At 51.7% G+C, this 27,434-nt stretch overlaps 1 protein-coding gene across 1 annotated transcript; it reads right to left on the minus strand.

Moving 5' to 3' along the window:
* Window positions 1-27,128, minus strand: CACNA1F (calcium voltage-gated channel subunit alpha1 F). Its single transcript, XM_052663297.1, has 48 exons — window positions 27,104-27,128; window positions 25,372-25,621; window positions 24,889-24,994; window positions 24,312-24,451; window positions 23,917-24,059; window positions 23,660-23,812; window positions 22,266-22,462; window positions 22,050-22,153; window positions 21,349-21,539; window positions 21,018-21,101; window positions 20,812-20,905; window positions 20,619-20,645; window positions 20,310-20,470; window positions 18,960-19,185; window positions 17,768-17,975; window positions 17,550-17,670; window positions 17,352-17,433; window positions 15,996-16,038; window positions 15,760-15,811; window positions 14,695-14,842; window positions 14,341-14,470; window positions 13,791-13,850; window positions 13,469-13,575; window positions 13,299-13,386; window positions 12,600-12,707; window positions 12,455-12,507; window positions 10,595-10,741; window positions 9,615-9,816; window positions 9,366-9,524; window positions 8,328-8,438; window positions 7,798-7,881; window positions 6,964-6,984; window positions 6,626-6,754; window positions 6,237-6,302; window positions 5,888-5,979; window positions 5,077-5,236; window positions 4,719-4,846; window positions 4,338-4,434; window positions 4,048-4,150; window positions 3,683-3,784; window positions 3,371-3,501; window positions 3,008-3,139; window positions 2,354-2,523; window positions 1,546-1,653; window positions 1,307-1,434; window positions 1,090-1,202; window positions 511-708; window positions 1-231 (listed from the first exon to the last, which is right to left on the minus strand). The coding sequence occupies exons 1-48, from the start codon at window positions 27,126-27,128 to the stop codon at window positions 1-3; spliced, it is 5,913 nt and encodes a 1,970-aa protein (XP_052519257.1).
* Between the last annotated feature and the right edge of the window lie 306 nt (window positions 27,129-27,434).

Here is a 27,434-nt window from a genome sequence, read left to right on the forward strand (position 1 = left end):
TCAGAGGGCATGGACGCAGGCCATCTCATCTCCTAGGTCCTCCTCATCAAAACGGGAGAGGATGGACTCTTCGTCACTATACAGTGAGCTGGTCCCCTGTGCCAGCAGGTCACTGGCAGCACTGTCCATCTCGTCCAGGGTCAGGCGACATGCATCTGCAATCTCCTGCTTGGCCAGGGCCACGAAGCGTGGGTCTCGAGCAAAGAGGCCCAGGCCCTCAGAGATGAGCACCTGGGGGCACAGATGGGATCTGTGTTGACAGTGGGTGCAGCATGGAAACAAGGCAGTATGCACAGAAGGGCTGCTGTGAATTAGTGATGAACCCATGAAGGCACACGGGGATGTCTGTGGGGGACAGTGGGGCACACATCTTGCTGAGCAGAAGTTGCAGAGCAAAGAGAGAGCTACATGCACAACACAGAGACTGGGGACCCCTTTCCCCTCCTTCCCAAGCTCCCACCTCCTCCCCTTCTCTCCCGTCCCTCCTGCCCCCTCCCCTTTGGGACTCACAGCTTCCACCAGGCTGTCAGCACTGCCCCTTTTGCCATGGCTGGGGTCCGAGTGGGTTCCAGGCACATGCAGACAGGTGAAGGTGCGCAGTGGACTGCTGGATTTGCCGAGGTATCCCTCCCCTGCTGCACCCTCCTCCACCAATAGCAGTGGGGCATATAAGAGTCGGCCCCGTTGAGGAGGGGTTGCCCAGGAACCCTGGACCAGAATGAACATCAGGGGCATAGTGATGGATGGATGGGGTATGAAGATCTAGGAATCACTCCCGTGCCTACCTCTTATCCCAAACCACAACTGAGGTCAAACTTAAAGGGTATAAATCAGACTTGAGTTTATTTAAGAGCACAGAGGCCTGGGTTTGCCACCTACTAGCTATGTGATCTTGGGTAAGCCTCTCTGGGCCTCAGTCTCTTCATCTGTAAACTGAGGCTAATAGTACCCACCTTATAGGCACAGTGAGGATTGTGTGAATTCACATGTGCCCCCTTCTTCAGAAGAACCTAATATGTAGTGTATTTGATAAATTCAGCCTCGGCTGCCCCCGCCCCTCCAGACCTCAGCCTCCCTCCCCCACCTCACCTGTGCCCTACTGGGCCCTGAGTTGCGTCCACGATGATAGGTGCCTGGGATGGGTAAATCTTCACAGCTGCCCTGGCGCCGCAGACACTGGATGGTGAAGGATGGCTTCCGACCTGGGAGTGTGGGGGGCACCATGGGCAAAGAGGAATGTCAGTGCCTCCCCAGCCCTCTGCCCTGATGGCCCAGGGAGGGGGCCCAGGCCCATGTCCACTCTCACCTGCAGGTGTTGGGGGCAACAGACGGCGGCGTGGTGCTTGGTGGCCATCCACGTATCTCTGGGGTCTGTGAGACGGCAAAAGGATGGGGCGTGGGGGAGTCCCTGCCTGTTCATCTAGGTAGGAGAGCCTGTTCATGAGGAATGGCTGGGGTGAGCTCAGGCCTGGGCATGTGCAGTGGGTTACCATTCCTCCCACACATGGGCTCATGGGCTCATCCTACGTGTCGTGGCCAGAGTGCTGGCTCAGGACTTCCTCTTGCTCATCCTGCTTCTCTTGCCCTTTGGTTGCCTTGGTCTGAGAACTTCCTTCTTCTGGAATGGTGAAAATGAGAACCCCAGAGCTTCTCCTGGCGAAAGTGAGGCAAGTTAGGCAGACCAGATCCTCTCAATGTGGTCCTGAGCCCCTGATTCCCTCTCATTCCATGCCCTACCTTCTACAGAAACACTGGACTTTTAATTTTTTCCTAATTGAGAAAATTCACAAAACATAGTTAACATGTCATCATTTTAAGGCAAACACAGGCTTTCTTTAACAGTTGTCTGTCTCATTGGAAGCACCCGAAGTTTCCAAAAAATCAAAGCAGGCTCTCTCTTTGGCCTGTTGAAGAGAGAGCTTCAACACAAGAACTGGGGGTGTGTTGGGGAGGTGGTGAGAGGGAGGCTGTAAAAGCTAGGTGTGACCTCATTTCATCCATCATTCCCATGAGGTAAGTGCTACCATCACTCCTCATTCACAAGTGAGGAAATTGAGGACCAAGAAACTAAGTGACTAGCTCAAGGTCACTTAGCAAATGGCAGAGCCAGGATTTGAACTTAAACCCATTTTGCTCCACATCATGTGTTTTTGTATATTAAACCTCTATTGCCTCTCTCATATGAATCTCTTATTACCCTCTGTTCCCACCAGAGCTCTTGAATCCCCTCCAATTCTCCCCACATTTCCATTTGAAGGCCCTCTTATACTAACCACCTCTGCGCCCTGAAGTCCCCATATAGTGCCTAGTCCCTGTCTTCCCTCACAAGCCTCCCACAGAGCTTTGGCCATACCTGTGGGCATGGGACCCAGACTGGGGAACATTGGACTGTCTGGAGTTGGGAGCCCCCCCATCGTCATCACTGGGTCCAGGGGAAAGTGAATCCGGAGGTTTGTCTCCAACAGGCAGAGACACAGAAATCACAGAGCTCCGGCGAGATGTGGGCTGGGAGCCCATTAGGGCCTATGGAAATCACAGGATTGAGGATTGCATCCAGGTTATAACCAAGTCACTTGGTCAAATAGTGTGTATCCAGGAACTACCCCGGGGGCTGAAACTGAGTCTTGCCCCCAGCCCAACAGTGGGTGGTAGGTACCAAATAAACGTTTGTCTACTGTAGGGTGTCTTCTCTGGGGGGCTTCCTCCCAGAGGCAGTATGGAAGTCACTCAAAGGGTTGAGGGAGTATTCAGTTCAGTTCAGTTCAGTCACTCAGTCATGTCCGACTCTTTGTGACCCCATGGATTGCAGCACACCAGGCCTCCCTGTCCATCACCAACTCCCAGAGTTTACTCAAACTCATGTCCATTGAGTCGATGATGCAGTTGGCCAAAAAGTTCGTTCAGGTTTTTCCATAACAGGGTACTGAAAAACCCAAACGAACTTTTTGGCCAACCCAATATTTTACGCTCAAGAGTGTCTGGGGGAGTGAAAGCTTATTGTCCTTACTGTGTACGTTTCCAGGTCCTCGTGTTCCTCCTCCTCTCCCTCCTGCCCCTCTTCCCCTTCCTCTTCCTCTGTGTCACAAGTGAGGGCCTGCCGCATCTCTGGACCCAAGTCTTGCAGGCTCCTCAGGCCAGCCTGTGGGGGTAGAAGAGTAGGGAAGCAGGCAGCTCAGGGTCTAAACTTCCCTGCCCTTGGGTACGAGTGTGGCGTGGGAAAGGAGCCCCACAGCCACCCCTGACCCTCTATGGGTCCTGGGGCCTCAGTTTCTTCATCTGTGACATGGCTTCCGTGAGATCAGGAAGGCAGTCAGCCTCAGCTACAATGCTTCCACATATCCCCACCCAGCTCAGCCCCTGCTCTCAAGACCTGAAGGGCAGAGGAGGTGCTTGGGGGCGCCTCAGTGCCTAGTAGCCCCTTTTCTTTCCTCCGCCGGAATTTGCGAAAATAGTCCTGGATCAGAAATGTGGCGTAGAATTTGCCCACGGTAACTTCTTCCTCTGGGAGCAAGGGAGAAGAAGCAAGGTCACACAGAAGTCCTCTGCTCTCCCCGCTTCTCCCACCAAGGCTTGGACTCTTTCCCTGCAACCCTCCATCTGTAGCCAGGGATGGTTTGGTGGTAGTGAGCAAATCCTCGACATTCAGAGGCGGGCTTAAGAAATTGGGGTGGAGCCAGCTCACCGTCAGCGGGCGGGATGACCTCATCTAGCAGCTTCTGCTTCATCCGCTTCCAGATCTTTTTGATGACAATCCGCAGCTCCTGATTGGCTTGCTCCAGGTTCCCTGCATCGGGAGAGGATATGGGCATAAGCCAATGGGAAGAACACTTCACAGCTGCTCCCTCACTGTTGGAGGGGGCGTCACAAGCTTCTACTGCAGCCACACACTGCTCTGGTTGGACAGGTGGGAAAACAGACTTGGAGAAGACAAACTCACCTATTTTGAGGTTCAGAGCTAGGAGTGGGGCCCATTCTCCAATTAGTTTGCTCCTGGCACCTTCCCCAGGAACCCTCTCCCTCCTGCCCCTCCCCCTCTTCCCCACACACCTTCTGTCTTGATCTTCAGGGATGTCCGGACCAGGGCAAAGAGTGTGGCATTGAATGTCACTGTCCCATCTGAGTTGAGGGGCATGTTCATCGCCACAAGTCTCTGTGCACAGCAGGGATATGGAAGCCACTTTGGGCAAATGCCAGGGATGCAGGCATGTGATGCTCAAGGGCAGAAGCCTTTGAGGATGCCACCAAACACCCCTTCCCCACCCAAGGCAGGGTCCTTGGCCACCCCGGTCATATGGTGGACAATCCTCTCCGAGGCAATGGTGGGCAGGTGCACAGACCTTGCAGGCCACTCGGTGCGGGCACAGCTTCCCGAATCCCAGGGGGGGCTGGATGCGTCTCAGCAGGGCAACCACATCCAGGTGCTTGATGCGGCCTCTGGGCAAGGTAGGGGTGGATAGGAAGCACTACTGGGTTGGAGATAACCCCTCTAGTCCTTACTCAAGGGCCTACCAGCTCATCACTCCCTCCCGGCACCAACACCCCATTGCCTGCCAGGGAAGAGTTGGGAGAGGAAGAGGCAGAGGACAGCAGCAGTGGGAACCTTGCAGCATCTACTGCCTGGGTAATGGGAAGCACAGGTGAGTGGTTCTGGGGTTGGAGGACTGTGTGGGGCAGTACACTGTCCTCTGGGATCCCAGGTATGGGGTTAGAGGGCATACTTGGCCCCAGGGTCATATTCAGACCAAATCCTCTTGAATTCATCGAGGTGATGGGGGCCCAGGATGGACCAATCTCTGGTTAGATAATCAAAGTTGTCCATGATCACAGCCACAAAGAGATTTATGATCTGTGGGCCAGTGAGTAGGAGAAGTTAGGTGAAGGGCAGAGCAGGGTATGTGGGTTTGGTGGGAGGCTGAGGTAAGCTTATATGGTCACTGACTCAGGAGTCCTTGGTTTGATCTTGTCAGGCCAGCCCTTTCATCTGCTCTGAAGATCTGGGCTCCCCACCTCATCCCCAGACTTCCTCAGAGCCAGCCCCTGAGACAGTGGTAATAGTGGTGGGGAAATGGTCCTTACCAGGAATGCACAGAGCATGAAGAAGCTGATAAAATAGGCGATGGCAAAATTGCTACCACAGCTAAACTCCTCACCAGGGCCGAAGTCAGACTCAGGGTCACACCGGCTTCCGGGAAGGCTGGCAAGCATTATCTCCTGCCATGCCTCACCAGTAGCACACCTGGGGGGGTCACACAGGGATGCCATCTTGGAGGGGAGGCTGTGACATCATGACAAGGGGCTGTAGGGGCCAGAGGGGTAAGGAGATGACCTACTTCTTGCCAGGCGCAACATCTGGTAAAGATAGCATTTCAATATTTTAAAAGCTGGTGTGGCTATGTTGATGACAGTCATGTTTTCATTTTATAGATGCAAGGTCTATGAAAGGTATATGTCTTGCAGCCAGGAAAAGGATGGCTGAGGGTAGACTATTCTAAAAGATTCTTTAGAACACAACCAGAAAAGGTCTTCAGGAATATGGAGTCTCACAGCACCAGCATTAGTGTTAGTTGCTCAGTCATGTGTGACTCTTTGCAAACCCATGGACTGTAGCCTGCCAGGCTCCTCTGTCCATGGGATTCTCCAGGTAAGAATACTGGAGCGGGTAGCCATTTCCTTCTGCAGGAGATCTTCCCAACCCAGGGATCGAATCTGGGTCTTCTGCATTGCCGGCAGATTCTTTACCATCTGAGCCACCAAGGACACCCCGTGGAGTCCCATGCTGCCCTGTTATTTCCATAACTCAGGCAGTCTGGGGCCCAGAGAGGCTATGTGGCCACCCCCCAAAAGCATGCTGGAGATCAAAGCAGCAGGGAAGGGGTGTTTGTGTCACCTGAACAAAAGCAGTACAGCCTGTGGAAAGGTCTGGAAGTTGTTGTTTCGGTTGATCTGTGTGCCATCCTGAAGAGCCACCTTGCCGAACATCTGTGGGCACACAAGGGCTGTGTCAGAGGGGTGACTCTGTGCTCTTTACAGGATCCCACCCATTTCACAACACCTAATACCTGAAGGATCCTCACCATGCTGACAAGCAGGCACTGCTGACCCCATTACACAGATGTGTGGACTGACTCAGGGTTATGCGGCTTGTCTGTCTTTATACCCCCACTTTGGGCTCATTCCTGTCTAACCCCTGTCAACAGAAGAGTGCCTGAGGGATGCTCCCTAGTGTTTCCACGTACCTGCATCCCAATGACTGCATAAATGAAGAATATCATTGCAATGAGAAGAGCCACATAGGGTAAGGCCTGTGGGGGAGAGAGGACGATAGATACTCAGGTCCAGGCAGAGAACTGTAAGCCCCAGAATGCACTGCTCCCTCAAGCCTGGGACATATGAGAGATGTGGTCCATCCCCAAGGTGCCTACAACACAGTATTAAGTACAATAGAGTAAGGTGTGTGAGGCCAAGACACGTTGGGAATTGGAAGCCCACAGAAGACAGAAAACTGGAAATAGTAAGCTGCTGATGGGTATGACATGCTGGAAGGGGTAGTTCTGGGAATGGTAAAAGGACAAGCTGAGAGGTGTGAGGTAGGGATGAGGAGTGGACAAAGCAGTGGGGGAGTTACCTGAAAAGACTTGATGAATGTCCAAAGTAATGTGCGAATCCCCTCACCCTTACTAAGAAGCTTGACCAATCTCATGACTCGGAAGAGGCGAAAGAAGGTGATCGAAATGCGGGAACTGTCCTCAGAGCTCTGGGATTGAGTGTGTGGTGAGTATGCTCAGTTCACATTTGCTTCAGCCACCTCCCAGTCTCATACTTTGACCTCCCGAAGCCATCAAATCCCTCAGAACCCAGGCCCCAGAGTGGTTAGGGAACATTTCTAAGGACTTTCAGGCAGAAAGGAAAGGATGGTAGGTGAAGAGAAAGGTAGAGAGTCCCTGCTGTGAGGTGGGGGTTTACCTCGCCCAGGTGGCCACCATTCTGGATGGAGATATTACCGAAACAGAGGTGATGAGATCACAGGGCCAGTGAACAAGAGGAGAAATGATGGAGCAGATATGAGGGATAGAAGATGGCAGAGTTATTATCCAGGGATGATGAGGAAGGTTATGAAGTGATGGATCAGGATGGTTGAAGGAAAAGTTGGTAATAAGGGTGAAAGGGAAGGGAGAAGGTACAGAAGGTGATGGAGGAGAGATATTGCAGCCAATGGAGGAAACGGTGGAGCCAGTGGTTTCATGGACATGAGAGATCCGATGGAAGATCCAATGGAGAAGCCAGTGATGGAGATATGGATCCAGCAGCATTGTCAACGGAGGACCACGCAGTACCCAATGAAGATGATGATGGAGCCAACGGTGCAATCAGTGGTGATAACAGAGCCGTGAAAGACCCAGTGTCAGAGACGATGGTATTGGTGGAGGAAATGGAGCCAATAAAGGAATCAGAAGAGATGATGCAGTCAAAGCAGGAGTTGGTGGAGATGATGGGGCCAACGGAGGGGGATGTAGAGGCAATGAAGAAAATAATGGTAAAAACAAGAGAGTTATTTTAGGAGCTGCTGGAGACAGGACATAACTTGCAAATAAATGGGAGGGGGGAGGGCTGGGAGAAGAGGGCTTTGGCTGAACCCAACACAGACTCAGAGAGATAGTGCTAGAGGAAGGAGTTCTGAGTCTCTGGGAGTGAGTAGGATGTGAGTGGGAACCACCTCCCCATGAGAGAAAGCCCTGGGATTGAGGTGAGAGAAGGTTGGTAGGAGTAGAGTGGGTTAGTAGAGAGGCCAGTCCTCACGTTGACTTCAGTGACGGCAATGTCCACTACGCTGCCCACCACAATAAGAGCATCAAATGTGTTCCAGGCATCAGTAAAGTAATGCTGTAGACAAGAGGAAAGCAGTGTCCTGTCTTCTCAGAGCTAGCAAGCTAGGGTATGGGGCTAGCAGTGGTTGGGGACATTGGGGAGGCAGGGCCTGGGTTGGGCCATGATAGGGCTGCATCTAGATCCCTCTTCCTCCTTAGTCTCATGACTCATTGGTTGCTGCCCCCTGGTGGTGGTGATTTAGTTGCTAAGTTGTGTCCAACTCTTGTGACCCCAGGGACTGTAGTCCACCAGGCTCCTCTGTCCATGGGATTTTCCAGGCAAGAATACTGGAGTGGATTGCCATTTCCTTCTCCAGGGGATCTTCCCAACCCAGGAATCAAACCCAGATCTTCTGCGTTGCAGGCAGATTCTTTACCGGCTGAGCTATGAGGGAAGTACCCCCTGAGAGGTATGCAATGAGCTCTACCCTAAGGAATGGATTAGGTCTGGGAGGGGGATACCTTGGGTTTGAAGGCAATGATTTTGAGCACCATCTCGACAGTGAAGAGGCCAGTGAAGACCATGTTGAGGATGTCCATGGCATAGTTGAAGGGAGCAGTCTGCTCATAGTGCTGTGGGAGAAAATCAGATGTGGGGATATAGCATGAGGCAGAAAACTCCCATAACAGTCAAATATTTTCTGGCTTGGACTGAGGTGAGTCTGGGGATGTGGAAGCATGATGAGTTGGCCAAAACTCTCACACTGTCCACTTCCCATTATGGATATTGGAAAGCCCAGCTCTTGATTTCTTAGCTTTCCTTGCAGCTAGTTCTGACTAATGAGACTGAAACATAAGCTTGCTGCTGCTTGGACAGCTTCTGTGAAGAATATTTTTGATTTCCAATAAAAGGATCAAAGAAGGAAATGGCAACCCACTCCAGTATTCTTGTCTGGAAAAATCCCATGGACAGAGGAGCCTGGCAGGCTACAGTCCATGGGGTCACAAAGAATTGAACATGACTCAGAGACTAAACAACTAATGAGGAAAGTCCTTTACTGCAACCTTCCTTCCTTTTTCCTGCTTTGAATGTGGTTTTGATGCCTGGAGCTATGGCAGCCATTTTGTGACCATGAAGCAACAATCATGAGAATGAAAACCAATTTGCTGAGAATAGTGGAACAGAAAGAGCCTGGGTCCCTGGTGGGCAATAAGCAAATAGCCTACCTCTGCTTGCTATGTGAGCTAACTCACATTTTATTGATTCCAGGATATACATCTTTTCACATTTTAGAATCTCTGAAATTTGGGTGCATTTCACAGTCAATGGCAACTTATATTTGCCATCTGCCATATTTTTTCACATTCTCACATTCCTGAAATTAGGGTGAATAGGTCTGTAATTTGAAAAAAATGTGACACATATCTTCAAAGCTTAAGTTTCTCTCAGTTGGGGGTTTTGTTTACTTGCAGCCTAAAGCATTTCTGATGGTTCTCAAGGATTTGTATGGACAGAATAGGGTCAGGTGTCTGGTGGGGGTCAGGGTGGGGAGTTCAGACCTGCATGGCTAGAGCAACTGTGTTGAGCAGGATGAGCAGGAACATGAGATACTCGAAGGCAGCAGAGTTCACAGTGGCCCACACACGATACTGATGTGGGTTCTTGGGGATATAGCGACGGAGTGGTTGGGCCTTGAGGGCGTATTCTACACACTGGCGCTGCATATGGGTGCAAAGCATGAGTGAGCGGTGGTGTCCCAAGGCAAGGAGTTGGGGAGGGGAGTTGGTGAATCAGGGGTTAGAGGTCACCTGGTTCTTATCCAGCTCACAGTCTTGGTACTCCTGCTCGCCCTGGGCTCGGAAGGTGATGATGACAAAGCCCACAAAGATGTTCATCATGAAGAATGCAATGATGATGATGTAGACAATGAAGAACACTGAGATCTCCACGTGGTAATTGTAGATGGGGCCCTTGTCCTCTGCGTTTGCATCAATGGCCTTGTATAGCAGCCTGGGGAGCCAGTGGGGGCAAGTGGGGGGATATCCCAGACTCCTCCAACCTACCCATAGACACCTTAGATACCCCAGAATATCCTTCTCAAATATCCACCCCCCCAACCTAATCACCTGAGACCTCCATATCAGGTCATCAAAGACTCCCAAAGCCCAGCCCTCCAGAGACCCAGAGATCCCCATCCAACCCTCCAGAAAATTCCCCAATCAGGCTCTCTGAGACCCTCAAATCCCTTAAGTTCCCACAGATGCCCAATTCTCTTCCAGTCATCTTGGGGTCCCTATGCAGCTCCCCAGAACTCCCCCACAAGCCCCCAAAGACCTCTAAGTCCTCTGTCCCATCAGCTTGAATTCCTTGTTCCATCTCCCCCAAACATCTTTGACTAATACCCCTGAAGACTTGTGCAGGTATCTGGAAACCACTGAATCTCCAGCTCCATCTCCTCCAAGACCTCCACCCAGTCCCCCAGACCCCTACCCAGGTACCCTCTAAATTGTTTCCAGTCCTCTCTAGACTTCCACCTAGTGCCTCAGAGACGTCTACTCAATTCCTAGAAGCCCCCTCACCCAGGTCCCCAAAGCACCCTCAACCAACTTCTAGGAGATCCCCACTTAGTCATCTGATACACCCACCAGTCCCCAGAAAACTCTATCCATTCTCCAGAGACCTTCATCACATCTCAAGATACCCTTCCACTCATCCCCAGAATATCCCAAGCCAGTCCACTAGAGACTCTCGCCCAGTCCCCTGCCCATCCCTAGGGCCCGTCCCTCACGCAGGCCAGCCTTCGAAGGTGGAGACAGTGAACAGGGCCATCATGGCTGAAAGGACATTGTCAAAGTTGAAATCACTGTTGACCCAGAGCCGCTCCCGGACCAGAGGCCTTGACACATCTCCATCGGGGTAGACCAGGAAGGAGCCCCTGTGGATGTTGCAGACATGCTGGATGGGTGAGGAGGGGTGGGGAGCTATGGGAAGGTGACTGGTGTCTCCAGCATGGAGGCAGCAGGGCATAGTGGTGGGGGTGAATAGCCTGGGTTCAAATCCTGAACTTCCATTTACTGACTGGGTGACCTTGGGCAGTTAGCCTCTCTGTGCTTCAGTTTTCCCCATTTATGAATAAGGATAATGACAGAACATATTTCTTGGCTTGTTACAAGGATTAATTTTGTCAATCAGTGAGAACAGTGTCTGGTGCATTGTTGGGACCATATACGTTAGCTATCATCACCATTATTATCATCATCATTGTCATCCAGGAAAAAGCAATACTGATAATAACCAACATTTATCAGCACTAAGTATATGCCAGGCTTTGTGCCAGGCTTTACATGTACTACTTTTACATTGTAGTACACGCTCCATGTAGTAACTCATTTATTCTTCACAACAACCTTGTGAAATCCATACTCTTTTGATCCTCATTTTTCAGTTAAGGAAAATGGGACTCATTGAGGTTAAGAAACATACTCAAGTCTCATGAGATGAATTTGAAGCAGGAATGTCTAATTTCAGTTAACTACTACCCTCTACAGGCTTCCCAGGTGCCCTAGTGGTGAAGAATTTGCCTGCGATGCAGGAGACGTAGGAGATGCAGATTTGATCCCTGGATTGGGAAGATCCCCTGAAGTAGGGGGACCCACTCCAGTATTCTTGCCTGGGAAACCCCATGGACAGAGGAGCCTGACAGGCTAGTGTCATGGTGGTGCAAAAGAGTCAGACATGGCTTAGTGGCTAAACATCAACTACCCTCTATAGGAGACTGAAGGTGGAAGCTGGGGACTTGGTGGTGGCAGTGGTGGGTGTTTGGGAATTGCTGGGGGGGTTGGAGTGGAGTGGAGGTAACTGTGGGGAATGTGAAGAGGGGTTTGGGGCAGTTACTGGGGGTATCTTAAGGATTAGTGAGTTCTGAGAGTCTTTGCAGTTCTTAGAATTCTCAGGGTATATCAGGGCCTTGAGGAATTCTGGGGTCTTGGGGGCCTTTATAAAATCTGGGGGTGGCACTTACCTTGTGGTCCAATGGTTAAGAATCTGCTTTGCGATGCAGGGGATGTGGATTTGATTTCTGGTTGGGAAACTAAGATCCCACATGCCACAGAGCAACTAAGCCCATGTGCTCTGGAGCCAATGGGCTATAACTATTGAGCCTATGTGCCATAACAAGAGAGTTTGTGCACTGCAGCTGCAGCAGAAGATCCTGCGTGATGCAACAAAGATCTGTGTGCTGCAACTAGGACCCGACTTAGCCAAATAAATGTGTGTGTGTGTGTGTGTGTGTAGTCGCTCAGTCAAGTCCAACTCTTTGTGACCCCATGGACTGTAGCCCGCTAGGCTCCTCTGTCCATGGGATTCTCCAGGCAAGAATACTGGAGTGGGTTGCCATGCCCTCCTCCAGGGGATCTTCCCAACCCAGGAAACGAACCAGCATCTCCTGTGTCTCCTGCATTGGCACGTGGCTTCTTTATCCACTGAGCTATCGGGAAGCCCAGCCAAATAAATATTTTTAAAACTCTAGGGGTCTCTACAGTTCTTTGGAGGAAGATCTAGGGGTTTCAGAGGCCTGGGTAAGATCCAGGGACCTCTTTGGACTCGGAGGGGTCCTGGGCTGCATGGAGGGCAGGATTTGGGCACTCACTTGCATTCTTGGGGTGTGTGTTTGGCCTCATCAGTGCAACTGTAGAATTTCCCCTGCAGGGATGATATTTGTCAAACAGATCCACCCTTCATCCCCCCCTTCCCACCCTGACTCACATCTGAGCCTTTCCAGTGTTTCCTCTCACCTTGAAGAGCTGCACACCAATGCAGGCGAACATGAACTGCAGGAGCGTGGTCACGATCATGATATTTCCGATGGTCCGGATGGCCACGAACACACATTGCACCACGTGCTGCAGGCACCCACAAATATGGCTCATGGACACCACAGGCCATGACAGCCAGGGGGCACAAACTCTTGGTATGTGTGGAGCTCAGGGACTTGGGTTGAGAACATGCGGTCTTGGGTGAAGGACATGTGGGCACCAACTGGAAATAAGTGTTTGCCAGATGGGTATGAGTCCGCACATCAGAAACTTGGGTCATAGAAATGTGGCCTTTGGTAAGGAATGGACAGTTACTTGTAACTGTGCCCAGTGTTCAGGGATGGGTGGTTACAACATCAGGTCCAGGCTATGTGGTCAGATTGTGGTTGTAGTCGCTAAGTCGTGTCTGGCTCTTGTGACCCCATGGACTGTAGCCTGCCAGGCTCCTCTGTCCATGGGATTATCCAGACAAGAATACTGGAATGGGTTGCCATTTCCTTCTCCAGGATATCTTCCCCACCCAGGAAATGAACCTGAGTCCCTGAATTGAAGGCAGATTCTTTACCGACTGAACTACGAGGGTCAGGCATTACTGCAAATGGCCACTCTGACCATGATCTTTGGCCCCAGGGGTGGGACAGAGTCTGGGTCCCATGAATTTGGGTGGGATGTGGATACCTTGAGTCCTTTGGCCCTGTTGATGGCTCGAAGGGGCCGCAGTACTCGGAGCACACGCAGAATCTTCACCACTGAGATGGCGCTGGAGCTGAGGAGAGGGCAGTCCTCAGACCATGGCCGGGGCCTGGCCTTGGCTCTTGGAGGGATGGAGTGGGCAAGGTGTCACTCACTGGATACCAAAGGAGATGAGGGACACGCTGACCACTAGCAGATCCAGCAGATTGAACCAGCTACGGCAGAAGGAGCCGCGGTGCAGGAAAGCCCCAAACACTGTCATCTTGGGAGTAGGGGGATATAAGGCTAGTTAGACCACAGATCTGGAGATAGGGAGGACAGTTGGGGATGGAAACAGGAGTGGTGGGCTACAAGGGTGGGTGGGGAGTAGATTGGGGCAACTGGGGGCATGATGGGGGCATATCAACTGTTGCTCAGTTGCCGAGTCATGTTCGCTGACTCTTTGTGACCCCATGAACTTCAGAGGCCCATTCATACCTTTAGTAGAATCTCCACAGTGAAAATGGAGGTGAAGGCATAATCGAAGTACCCCAGAATCTGGGGGGGCGAGAAAGATGGGGGCACCAAGTCATGGCTGAGGGGGCTCCTAGCTGTGTGTCCCTCTCTGTAGGTTTTGCTGTTCCTCTTCCTTCCTTCCCTCTCTTCCTCACTCTTTTTCTTCCTTCCCTCCCTCTCCTTCCCCTCTCTCATCACCATCAAAGACTTCTCTACAAGGCAAAAACCTTGGCCATCAGAGAGACAAGGCTTCGGATCTAGCCTCCTCTCCTGCTACCCAGCTTCATGGGCACCCTTGGTCTGCTCAGCCTCTGAGTACAGCTTCCTCCTCTTCCAAATACTGATCACCTCCCCGGCGCTTCCCCAAGGGTGTTGCACACGTAATAAAGGCTAGTACTGCCGCACCTACCATTATTTCTCGTCTCTCTCTGCCTAACTAGGGGGTCTTGTCCCTGTCTGCACCCTGGCCATAGCTTGTATCCAGTAGGACAGTCCCGGGAGTGTCCCCTTGAGCCCCCAGCCCAAGGCTCACGTGGTTGCGGAAGGAGTGGGCTCGGATGGGATCCTCAGCGGCCAGGGACACGCTGCTGAGGATGATAAACACCAGGATGAGATTGGTGAAGATGTGATGGTGGATGAGGGTGTGGCAGGCCTTCCTCAGCCTGGGGAGTGGAGAAATGGCCGTGGTCAGAACCCAGGACCACAGAAGTGACTGAGGGAGCCCAAGAGAGACAGCCTGGGCCCTGTTGCATCAGGCTGTGCACCCCACCTGAGCCTTGGCTGCTCCCTGGTCCTCCCTCTCTCCCTATCCCAGGCCCTCCTGTTTCCCTCCCCTCCTTTGCCCCCCCACCCCAGCCCCCACCACCTGCACATTCGCAGCACTCACTGGTTGGTTTGGCTGAGGCAGAAGAAAGCGCTGCCCTCAGGGATGGGTACCACCTTCTCCTTGGGTACAACTTCTTGCAGGAGCTCCACATGCCCAGCCCCCTCTTCCTCTTCCTCCTCTTCTTCCTCCTCCTCCTCTTCCTCCATGCCTGGCACCAGAAGAATATCAAAAGAGAGAGAATGAATTTAGAAGATGTATGTAGAGCACCTAGAACAGTGCTTTCCCATGGTAAAATTCTCATCTCCCTGCTAGAATGGCAGCTCCTCAGAGAAGGGATTTCAGCTCATTTTGTTTACTTCTGTGTCCTCAGCACTTAGAACACAGGATTGAACCCAGGTCTCCTACATTGCAGGCAGATTCTTTACCAGCTGAGCCACAAGGGAAGCCCTGGGACACAGTAGGGGCTCAGTAAATGTGTGCTGAGTGAACATCGCCATTTTCGGGACTGTAGCCCACCAGGCTCTTCTGCCCATGGGATTTCCCAGCCAAGAATACTGGTGCAGGTTGCCATTCCCTTCTTCAGGAGATCTTCTGTACCCAGGGATTGAATCTAGGTCTCCCGCACTACAGTTAGATTCTCTACCATCAGAACCACTGGGGAAGCCCCTCTTCAGGCATTTACACACTATTTTATAATAAAGGCTCTGAGATGTTCTGTAATAAAGCAAAATATTGGTTTCTCTTCTTGGGCTTCCCTGATGGTTCAGTCAGTAAAGAATCCGTCTGCAATGTGGGAGACCTGGGTTTGATCCCTGGGTTGGGAAGATCCCCTGGAGGAGGGCATGGCAACCCACTCCAGTATTCTTGCCTGGAGAATCTTCATGGAAAGAGGAGCTTGGCGGGCTGCAGTCCATGGGGTCGCAAAGAGTTGGACACGACTGAGCGACTAAGTACATCTTTAATCTCAGTGTCTTGAAACTTCCTGGCCACACACCAAGTCCATTTTTTTCAAGACCATCTCAGAGAAGGCTGCTCCCCAGAGAAGAGGGTCTCAGGGGTCACAAGGTCTGCCTGGGTGGTTTCCCCAAGGTCCCACGCCTCTTCCACCTGACCCTGCCCACTTGCCTGCTCCTTCATTTTTTGCAGATTCCTCTTCCTCATTCTCCCCACCAGACACCTGGGGACAGGAAGATGGGGGTCATCGATGATGGGGGATTCACCAGAGGATGGACACGGGGGAGGCACAGAAGGGATGCAATAAAGAAGGAATGAATAGGCAGAGGATGGGGGTTAAAGACACGCACACAGACAGATACTGGTGGTAGTGGGAGGTGTAGACAGTGCCCAGGCTTTTAACTCACCAGTGCTCCATTCTCCTGTGGAGTTTCCTCAGTGATCTTCTCCCTGGGCAAAGAAATATGGGGGGTGGGGTGGGCGGTGACTGTTAAAGATTGAAGCACATAGGCAAGGCTGGTGGAGGAGGGGGTCACTGTAGTCAGAACAGACCTTTCTTAGGTCCCATAGAACCTCCCTGCTTCCTTTCTCATCTCCTTGGTCTATTCTCACAGCAGCAGAAGAGATCCTATTAAGTTCTAAGTCTGGGACATTCCTCCTTTGCTCACACCCCTCCCATGGCTCCTCCCTTACTCAGAGCAAAACAGAAAGTCCTCACCATGGCCCAGGATACCCTTGATCTGGCTTCTCTATTTCCCCCTATTTGAGCTCATGCCCTATCACTCTCCTTGTTCATGCCACTCCATGGCATCCATGGTGTCTCCATGGTATTGTTTTGTTTTTTTTTTTTTGCCACTCCCAGCAGCATGTGGCATCTTAGTTCTCTGACTAAGGACTGAACTCGTGCCCCCTGCCCCTCTGCGGTGGAAGCATGGGGTCTAATCCCTGGATCACCAGGGAAACCCCTCCATGGTGTTTTTAAAATGTGCTAAGAATATTATCACCTCAAGACCTCTGCATTTGCTGTCGCCTTGCCTTGAACACTCTTACTCCAGATATCGGCAGGGCTCACTCCCCTACTTCTTTCAGGCCTCTGTTCAATAGTCACCTTCCTTGATTACTCTAACCAAAACAGCAAGCATCATATCTCTCTATTCTCTTATTCTGCTTTCTTTTCCTTCATTACATATTGTAAACATATATTTAATTAAATTATATTATTATATATTCATTTGTTTGTGTTTTGCTTGCCTTTCCCAGCTAGAATGTCAGCTCCATGAAAGCAAGAACTCTGTTTACTTTGACCACTGCTGTCTCCTTAGCATATAGAACAGGGCCTGGCAAAAAGTGTGCACGTATGTATTAGTCACTCAGTTGTGTTCGACTCTTTGGGACCCCATAGACTATAGCCTGCCAGGCTCCTCTATGGGATTTCCCCAGGCAAGAATACGGGAGTGGGTATTCCTCCCCATTCCCTTCTCCAGGGGACCTTCCTTACCCAGGGATTGAACTGGGTAACAATGAGTCTCCTGCGTTGCAGGAAGATTCTTTACCATCTGAGCCACCAGGGAAGCCCTGAGCCACCAGGTTAAAAGTAGGTGCTCAGTAAATGCATGCCAAATGAATGAGGACTGGCAAGTTGGATCTGCAGATAGAGATTTACAGGGAGACCAAGGCATCTTTGGTGGTATGGGATGTGTGTATGAGGGTCCCAGTCAGGGATTCCAGGGAAAGAGTGTCTTGGAGGCAGAGTCAGACCTCACCTGCCCTTATCTTTGTCAGTGCCTGCGTCTCCACTGGCCAGGTTGTCCACAGCGATGGCAAGAAACACATTCAATAGGATGTCTGGGGTGAGCTCAGGCTAGAGAGGATGGAGAAGCAGACTGCCTACAGAGTGCCCAGGTCCTCATCATCCTCCCCCAACCCTGCCATGACCCAGCCTCCCAAGGCTCTGAGGATACAATTGCCGCAGATGAAGAGGATGATGAAATACACGCACACCAGCATCCCTGGGAAGAAGGGGCCGCCATAGGCCATGATACCATCATACATGACCACATTCCAGTCCTCACCCGTCAGTATCTAGGGGTGGGAAGTCACCATGAAGTCCTTGGGACCCTCTCCCCAACGTTGGGTCCCTCCCCACTTGCCCACCCATCCCATGATCTCCAGGTCCCACCTGAAAGACAGTGAGGAGGGCCTGGGGAAAGGTGTCAAAGGTGCTTCGCTTGGTGTGGGTCTGGTCAAAGTTGAACTTGCCCCCAAACAGCTGCATGCCAAGCAGGGAGAAGATGATGATAAAGAGGAAGAGGAGAAGCAGCAAGGATGCAATGGATTTCATTGAATTGAGCAGAGACGCCACTAAATTGCTCAGAGATGCCCAGTGCCTGCAGCAGAGATGGAGGGAGAAGGGTTGACATGTCCAGTGGTGAGTCAGGAGCCAGGGCAGGGCTTCAGCTTGGGATGTACTGGGGCGGACTGGGTTAAGGTGAACTTTGATGTCAATGTTGGATGTGATTTTGGAGTTAGAGTGAGGTGAGAATAATAAGGAAGGGGAAGGGGTTTTTTGAGGTTAGGGTGGCGTTAGGGAAGATGAGATTAGTGTGGTGGGTATATGGAAGTTGGTGAAGCTAGAATTGGGTTTCAGGTTGGGCCTGGGACTGGGGTTGGGGTAAGGGATGGTAGCTGGGGATGGGCTTAGGGAATATTTGGAGTTGTAGATGACTGAATTGGGGATAAGGTTGTGGTTGAGGGTTGGGATAGAGGAGCGGATGGATGGGGATGAGATTAGGGCTGGGACTGGGGACGAGTTTGCAGTTGGAGATAGGCTAATGGTTATGAGTTTGGGATGTGGGGGTTGTGGTTAGTGATGGGGATGTATCTGGAAGTTAGAAATGAGGTTGGAGGTGCGGCTAGGCTTGGGCTTGGATATTGGGGCTGTAAATGACCTTGTGGATGATGAGTGGCTGGTGGTTGGAGTTAGAGATAGTGTTATGGTTGGGGGTGAGGGATGGGGTTTGGGTTGGTGATGAGTACAGGGTTGAATTTAGAGATGGGGTTGAGAATCATATTCTAGCTGAAGTTGAGGCTGAGGAAGGGGAGGGAAGTGGAGTAGACACCCTCCCCAACTGACTTTAATCTCTAGGAAGGCAGGAGCTATTGTCTGCTTTGATTCCTGGTGTTTCCCTAGGGCCTGGAAGGACACCTTGTATGCAGTAGGCACTCAATGGATATTTGATAAATGAATGGTGATGCAAATATAGTCATCATTGGAGCTTGGGTGGTGGCTGTTGCAGCTGTGTTTGGGGTCTCAGTCTTCACCCTTCGCCACATACAAACACACCCCCCTCTACCCCTCACCCCCCACATACCTGGTGACCTTAAAGATCCTGAGGAGGCGCACACAGCGGAGTACCGAGATGCCCAGGGGCTGCATGGCACCCACCTCCACCAGGGTAGTCTCCAGGATGCCCCCACAGACCACGAAGCAGTCAAAGCGGTTGAAGAAGGAGGACACGTAGACAGAGGGCCCCAGACCATACAACTTGAGAAGCATCTCCACCGTGAATAGACAGAGCAACACTTTGTTGGCATACTCTGTGGAGAGAGAGGCAGGGGTGAGTGGGCTAGCCAGGTTTTGTGGTGACATGTGGGGAGGTAGGGGCCATGGAGCGATCTGGGGCAGCTGGTATCGGACCAGGCACAAGCTGGTGATGTGGTTAGGATTGAGGATAGGGTGAGTTTGTAGGTCAGGGTGCATGAGTTTTTGAGAGTTTTGGAGCCGGGGCAAGGGCAGACCTGGGGTGTGGGCCTGGGTTAGCCTCTGTGAATACAGAAAAACTCTGATTCATGGGTAGACTTAGAGCCTAGAGTTTAGCTGGGACTGGGGCCGGTTTGAGGGCTGGGGTTAGAAGTTTGCTCAGTATTCAGGTTGGGGCTGTGATTAAAATGAATAATAGTAAGGGCTATTAATAACACTTATACAGTATTAACTCCATGTGGGTCAGGCAACGTTCTAAGCATTTTTCACTTTAACTCATTTAATCCTCCCCGCCATCCCTGGTGGCTCAGATGGTAAAGAATCTGTCTGCAATGCACAAGACGTGGGCTCAATCCTTGGGTTGGGAAGATGGGGAATGGCTACCCACTCCACTATTCTTGTCTGGAGAATTCCATGGACAGAGGAGCCTGGCAAGCTACAGTTCATGGGGTCTCAAAGAATCAGACAGAACTGAGCAACTAATAGTTTCATTTTTGCTTTTAGCATCCCATGAAGTGGATACTATCACTACCTCCATTTTGTAGATGGGGAAATTGAGGCACAGAGAGTTTAACTTGTCCAGACAGTGGGGTGTTAAGAGCCTGAACTCTAGAGCCAGGCTGCCTGGGTTTGCCACTCAGTAGCTGAATCCTGGGGTTAGTCATTTAACTCTTCAGGACCTTGGTGCTAGGCCTCTGTGCCTTAGTACTTAATTCAGATAAAGTTGTAGTGAAGAGAAATTGAGTGAGTGCATGTAAACCGCCGAGAACAGAGCCTGACATACACAGCAAGCACTACATAAGTGTAAGCTGCAAGGTAGGACGGGACAGGCTTTCTGCATTTACTTGGGTGGGAGGGCCGTATCTGGGGATCTGGGGCACCCAAGAGATCCTGCATCTGAGCTTCTGGGGTGGAAGGAATTAGGGGCTGGGGAGAAGGCTGGCAGGCTGGGAGGGTGCACCCTGGATCTGGGTGAGCCAGAAGGGCTGCCCATGGTGCTCCGAGGCGATTGTCAGAGTGTTGAGGAAGACAAGCAGCAACACAGCCCAGTAGCAGGCATTGGACTTCACAGCCCTCCGGCAGCGCGCCCGAAGGCCCCGGTTGGCTCGGCGGAGACAGCGGCTGTGGGGACAGGGAGCCCACTGACAGAGATCACTTACCTGAACCTGTCCTGGGGGCTCAGGTAGGGGAGCCTGTTGGTCATGGGGGGCTTGGAGGTGGGGTTCACAAAGTCATAGGGTCTGGGAGTCACACAGCTTTCCCAACTCACCAAACGCTGGTTTTCATGATCTTATTTCTGGAAAAGGGGAAGATGGGAGGTAGGCATCATTGGGGGCTGAGGGGCACTCACCAGCAGGGGTTGGAGGTCAGGGCTAGGAAGTTGGAGGCTTAAGTCAGGACTGGGGCCAGGATCTGTTCCGGGTTCTGGGCTGGGTCAGGGGTCAAGGTTCTGGGGGCCTCACAGGCAGCGTGTACAGCTGGCTAGAGTGCCCTCTTCCTCTTCCTCGTCTCCTTGGGTCTCTGCCATTGAACCGGTGTCACTGGCTGGGAGGCTGGCTGTGGGCAGGGTGGGAGAAGAAGTCAGCACATGAAGATGCCAGGGTTCTGCTCTTGGCCTTCCCCTCTGCCTACTCATCCCACCCCCTCCTCAACCTGGTTGGATCCTCACCATGGCTGCTGGTGGAGTGGGTGGAGTGACTGAACCAGCGCAGACGTCCTCGTCTCCTATTGGTCAGCTCTGCCAGTTGTGGCCCTGTAAGCACAGGGAGGGCATTTGGGGAACAGGGTCTAGAGTGAGGTTAGGGCTCTGGGGTGAGGGGTGTTATTTGGAGTCTTTGTTCTGGGTACAGTCTGGGAAGGGTATCTGAGCCTGGGTTCTGTGTCATAGACCATAACCAGAAGCTGGGCCTAGAGTTGCTGAGGGCTGGGGCTAGATCGGAGGGCAGCCCACATCTGAGGGATGCGTGAGGCAGGGAGTGGGCTGGGTTGAGATTGCCTACGGTGGCCGCCCAGGCCCTCTTCAGCCACGGAACCAAATTTGCCAGCAGCTGAGGGGTCCTCCCCGTCCAGCTCCTCCGCCTGTGTGATCCAGTCCAGGTAGCCCTGGAGGTCCTCCTCCAGCTGCTGCTTCTCCCGAAGCTTCTGGAAATCCCCTCGTGCTTTTGCCTTCTCCCTCTCTTTGGAGAACTCCCTGAGGAAGGAGAATAGAGGGCTAGACAGAGGAACCACCCTGGGCCCCCTGCCATCACTATCCCAGCCACACTGACCTCCTTGCTGTTCTTTGAATATTCTAGGAACATTTTAGCTTTGGAGACTTTGCTTGGAACACTCTTTCCTCAGATATTCACATGGCTCAGTATCTTTCCCATTTTTACTCAGATAACACCTTCTCAGGGAGGCCTGTCCCTGCTTGTCCTTGTTTGTAATTACAATATCTCCCCATTCCTTTCTTTCCATAGTACATAGTTCATATGAGACAAAACACATATGTGTGTATGTATGTATGTAATATCCAATAAGGCAGAGACTTTTGTCTTTTGTTCCATTCCTAAAAGAGTGCCTCACACACAGTAGATGCTCAGTGTTGACTGAATGAATGAAGGGGTATTTTAGATGGGTTTTGAAGGATGCCTAGAAGTTTGCTAGGAACAAAGAAAAGGGACAGGGGCTGAGGGGTTGGGTAAGTGTCTAGGCTCCTCACCCACTCAGGACACCAAGTACAAGGTTGAGGACGAAGAAGGATCCAAAGATGACGAGACTCACGAAATACACCCAGGGCAGCTCATACCCCATGGCATCCTGCATCTAGGGAGGGAGGAGGACATGCATCTCTCAGTGTATGCAGACCCTCCTGCCTGAGCTCGGGGAGGAAAGGCAGGTTCAGCTTCTGCACTGAGTGTCTGTCATTCCATCTCACCCAGTAGAGGACGTCGGTCCAGCCTTCCATGGTGATGCACTGGAAGACTGTCAGCATGGCGAAGAAAAAGTTGTCAAAGTTGGTGATGCCTCCGTTGGGCCCTGCCCAGCGCCCACGGCACTCCGTCTGGTTCAGTGTGCAAGCACGCCCTGATCCTGAGGACGCACAGGGTGACGGGTCCTCCTCCGCCTCTATGTCTGTGGGAACACTGGAGCTCTGGAATCCGAAGTGCACCCAGCCACAGTCATGGGCACCTTGGAAGCCCGCCTACCTGGGAAGTTTGCCTCAGGGTTCTAGATTTTTCTAAATCAGACAACCCTTAGGGCTTCCCTGGTGGCTCAGTGATAAAGAATATGCCTGCCAATGCAGGAGACCAGGGTTTGATCCCTGGTCCAGAAAGATCCCACAAACTTCAGAGCAACTATTGAGCCTGTGCTCTAGAGACTGAGAACCACAACTACTGAGCCCATGAACTACAACTACTGAAGTCCACACTCTAGAGCCTTTGAGCCACAACAAGAGAAGCCTGCACACTGCAATAAAGACCCAGTACAGCCATAAATAAATATACGAAATTTAAAAAATAGACAACCCTTAGCCTCTGACTGCTGGGTCAGGACTCTGAACCGCTGGGAAGCTGTGAAGCCCAACCACAGAGATCTGGGGAGTGGGACTGTAAATTTTGAGGCAGAGTCTTGTGAGTAACAGTGAGCCATGAGCCTAGGAGCAGAGTCTTGTGAATTTCAGAGGGTCATTTGAAAGAAGGGTGGGGGCAAGCCTTGGGTTTGGGTCTGGATAAAAAAGGCCTGCCTAGGAGTCTTCACTTCTCTGGTGGCTCAGTGGTAAAGAATGCTAATGCAGGAGATGCGGTAAACATCGGTTGGATCCCTGGTTTGGAAGATCCACTGGAGAAGGAAATGGAAACCCACTCCAGTATTCTTGCCTGGGAAATCCCAAGGACAGAGGAGCCTGGTGGGCTACAGTCCATGGGGTCACAGAAAGGTCTGAGATTAAGGGTAGAGTCTTGAATACATGGGGTGTGCTGTGTGTGTGTGCTAAGTGGCTTCATGGACTATAGCCCGCCAGGCCCCTCTGTCCATGGGGTTCTCCAGGCAAGATTACTGGAGTGCATTGCCATTTCCTCCTCCAGGGGATCTTCCCAACCCAGGGACTGAACCCGTCTCTTATGTGTCCTGCATTAGCAGGTGGGTTCTTTACCACTAGCACCACTGGGAAGCCCAAATATATTGGGGTAGGGCTTGTTGATCTGGTGGCAGAGCCTGAACCGGGGAGCAGAATCTCGTGTATTTGAGTGTGTTTCCTTGGGAACAGGGTGGGGCTTAGGAGCCAATGGAGGGGGCAAGTCCTGTCCCAGGACAGGTGGGCTTGCTGACCAGATCCCAGGAAGTAGCATGTTTTGTGCATGCGTCCGAGGAACAGCTCCAGTCCGATGATGGCGTAAATGATGATGACAAAGAGCACAAGAAGTGCGATATGCAACAGTGGCACCAGAGCCTTCATGATGGAATTAAGCACTATGTGCAGGCCTGTAGGGAGCGAGGGGTGGTCAAAGTAGGGGCGGGGTCAGCTCAGGCCCCCACCCCTCCCACTCCCGTCCATCACCTCCAAGCCTGGGGGATGTGCCACTCACTTGGGACCCCAGACACCAGCCTCAGTGGCCGCAGCACCCGAAATGCCCGCAATGCCTTCACATCGAAGCCCCCTGGCTTCCCTCCCATATGCGGGGTGTCCCCTGGGCGTCCGGGACCCTGCTCCAGCAGCACGCTGAACAGCCTGATGGGGGAGCATGGGAAAAGGAAGTATGGGGTCAGGCCTTGGGATCCCCCCTTCCCTTCTTTTCCTTCTCCTCTGAGAAGTACAAATCCCTGTAACTGGAAATGCAAATAGGTTTAAATATGTTAATATTCCTGATTCTGGCTGCCAAATGGGGGCAGTCTGAAGCAGTCACTTCCCTGAGCCCCGAATTTAACAGGTCTGTGGTGGGAAGTTGAACTAGGGTGGGGTGTGTCCCCTGCAGATGCGCACCCGACCACGACAATGATGAAGTCGAGCAGGTTCCAGCCGTTGCGGATGTAGGCGCTGGGGTGAAGCACCAGCCCATAGGCCACGATCTTGAGCACCGTCTCCACAGTGAAAATCACCAAAAATACGTATTCCACCTGCTCCTGGGGGCAGAGCCGGGGGCGAGGCGGGAGATTGGGAAGTTATTTGGGAGTGGGGTTTGTTTGATAGGGGGTAGGGGGAGGCGGGTCTTCCCTGGTGGCTCAGAAGATAAAGAATCCGCCTGCAATGTGGGAGACCTGAGTTCGATCCCTGGATTGGGAAGAACCCCTGGAGAAGGGAACAGCTACCCACTCCAGTATTCTGGCCTGGAGAATTACATGGACAGAGGAGCCTGGCGGGCTACAGTCCATGGGATTGCAAAGAATCCAACACAACTGAGCAACTTTCACTTCAGGGGGAGGCCAGCAAAGCAGGACAGAGGGTGGGGCTGGGCAGGAGAGGGTCATCTGGGTCAGCAGGGGCGGGGCCTGGCTGGAAGGCTTGAAGTGTGGTTCTGCTGGAGCTGTATCTAGCTGGAGGCGGGGAGGGCAAGCCTCACCAGGTTGTGGTTGGCAGTGTTGGAGTCGTCCTCTGGGAAGGGGATGTAGACTCCCAGGGCCACGCAATTGGCAAAGATGGTCAGCAAGATGAGGATGTCGAAGGGCCTCAGGTGGACACAGTTAAGGACCCAGGCAGAGTGGCCTCAGAATATGACATTCCCTTGGGGCCCTCCCCACCCAGTGCTGACTCGACCCGAAGATGACCAACCTTGACATTCCCGGCCCCTGCTCTGACCAAGGCCTTGACTCTGACTCCCCGGGAAACCTTAGCATCCTCAAGTCTGGCTGCGATTTAGTCTTTGACTCTTGACACCACTCCCTCCTCCAGACCTTCACCTTTCTCAACTCTCCTTTGAATTCAGTCTTAACCCTTGATCCCTGGTGATCTCAGCCCTCTTTCATTCCAGCCCTGGCTTGATCCTTGACTCTTGGTACCCTGATGACCTTCACCCCTGAGCCCTGCCCCTGGCCTTCAAGGATGCTTCCATTCCACAATGCTGATGCAGGACCGCCGCAGGGGGTTTGCCAGGGTGAGGCAGAAGAGTGCCCGGGGTGACCGCTGGGCACTGGCTACTGCCACTGTCTTGTGCTTACTGTGCTGAGTCTTTCGCTTAGGGGTCTCTAGGCCCGATGCCCCGCTGATTTCACCATCTGATGCTGGGGGCCCAGGGCACAGCCCCCATTCGGGCCCAGGGCCTGTCCCATTGGCTGGACCGGGCTCTGGGGTGGTGTCTGTGTGAAGAAACCAAGTCAGGGTGAGGACAAGGTATTGGTTGCCTCCTACCTGATGCTATTCTTCTATCTGAGGGAAGGAGAGAAAAGCATGTAAAATTAGGGGGAGTTGAGGGTACCTGGGAGTTGGTGGTGGACAGGGAGGCCTGGTGTGCTGTGATTCATGGGGTCGCAGAGAGTCGGACACGACTGAGCGATTAAACTGAACTGAACTGAACTGAGGGTACCTGAGTTAAGGATTTGGGGATGAGTTGGTATTAGAATTGACTGAGGGTAAAGTGCAAGTTTATAGGTGAGTGAGGGTGAGATTATATTTCTAACTGAAGCAGAGTTTGTGTTAGATTTGCAGGGGGTGGGGAGCTTAAATTTGCATGGGATAGGACTGAGTTTATAGCTGGAAGCAAATTTAGGGTTAAACTTGAGTGGTAGATTTTGGGTTGGGTTTAAATTCAGGTGGGAGTAAAGTGTGCTTGAAATATGATTTAGGGTTAGGCCTAGACAATTGAATGAGTTGGGATTTGAATCAGCATCAAGGTTAGTGTTAAAGTTGAGTTTGAGTTCAGGTGGGATCTGAGTTTTACATTGGGGTTTTCAGCTAAATCCATTCCCAATTCCCACGACCTTATTTCAGCCTCTAAGGGGCAGTGGGTTGGCCTGGTTAAGATACCATCAGCTTTGGAGGAAAAAAGCTATTTGAATTTAAATCCTGATTCTACCACTTGGTAGCTTTCTGTGGCCTTGAGCAAATTATGTAATCTCTCTGAGCCTCAATTTTCTTATTTGTATAATGAGATGACAATAAGAGTACCTACAACATAGGGTTGTTGTGAGGATTAAATGAGTTCAGCATTCAGAAGAATGTCTGACACATAGTATTATTCCCATTTTTCAGGTGGAGAAATTGATGCAAAAAGAGAGGTTAAGTTATTTGAAGAAGCGGCTGAATTGGGAGTTAAACCCAGGGAGTCTCTGACTCTAAACCTTCACGACTTATTACCACCATCAAGTATGCATTCTGTCTTTCTCTCTGATCCTTAAAAATGGGTCTGTGCTCTTTCTGGAAAGTCAGAGACCCATTCACCAACAGTGCTGATATCCAGGGGTTGGGGTTGAGTTTAGGTGACTTTAGAGCTCATGGTAAGGTCTGTATCCATGTTGGGATTTGGACTCTAACAGTGGATTGCCCTCTGGTTGGTAAAGTTTGTGTTAGGATTAAGCTTGGGGCTGACATTGGAGTTGAAGTTGGGGTGGGTGCTAGGATAGAGATCAGGGCCAGGTTTGGGGCTGGGTTTCAAATTGGGATCTAAGGCTGTGGGCTGTGTTGGGGCTGTCTGGGATGGGAACAGGGTAATATGATTCCAGTCCCCAAAAGGCTCTCCAGGGGTAGGATCCTGGTGGGCAGTGGGTGGGTCAGAGGGGCAGAGGATAGAGCAGAGCCCAGGCTTGCTCCAAGGGTCTGTAGGGGTGGAAGGTTGCTCTCACCTTTCCCGCCTTCAGATGCCGACATCCTCCTTTCGAGATTGAAGAGCCATCTGCACACAGCCCCCGTCTCTTCCCCCAGCTTTGGAGGGATTAAGGTCACAGGGCGGGGCCATAACAGGGTCGGATGGGAGGGTGAGGAGGGGTGAAGATGGGACACTTGTGGGCCAGAGCCTGGCAACAGAAAAGGCACTGATTAAAAAAATATATATATACATATACGTATATTTATTTTACAAAATATATACCAGCACCAGAGGCAGAAACTAAAATAAGAAAAATGATAATCGTTTGCCAAAAGTATCTGAAATTTGAAGTATGCAGGAATAGACGT

This window comes from Budorcas taxicolor, chromosome X (genome assembly GCF_023091745.1).
Source record: "Budorcas taxicolor isolate Tak-1 chromosome X, Takin1.1, whole genome shotgun sequence".
NCBI classification, from domain to species: Eukaryota; Metazoa; Chordata; class Mammalia; order Artiodactyla; family Bovidae; genus Budorcas; species Budorcas taxicolor.

Coding starts and splice junctions, on each gene's coding strand:
- CACNA1F (XM_052663297.1), bottom strand. CDS start 27,128: ATGTCGGCATCTGAAGGCGGGAAAG. Junction 24,452..24,888: donor ACACTGCCAACCACAACCTG/GTGAGGCTTGCC, acceptor CTCTGCCCCCAG/GAGCAGGTGGAATACGTATT. Junction 7,882..8,327: donor TCATTGCCTTCAAACCCAAG/GTATCCCCCTCC, acceptor TCTTGTCTACAG/CATTACTTTACTGATGCCTG.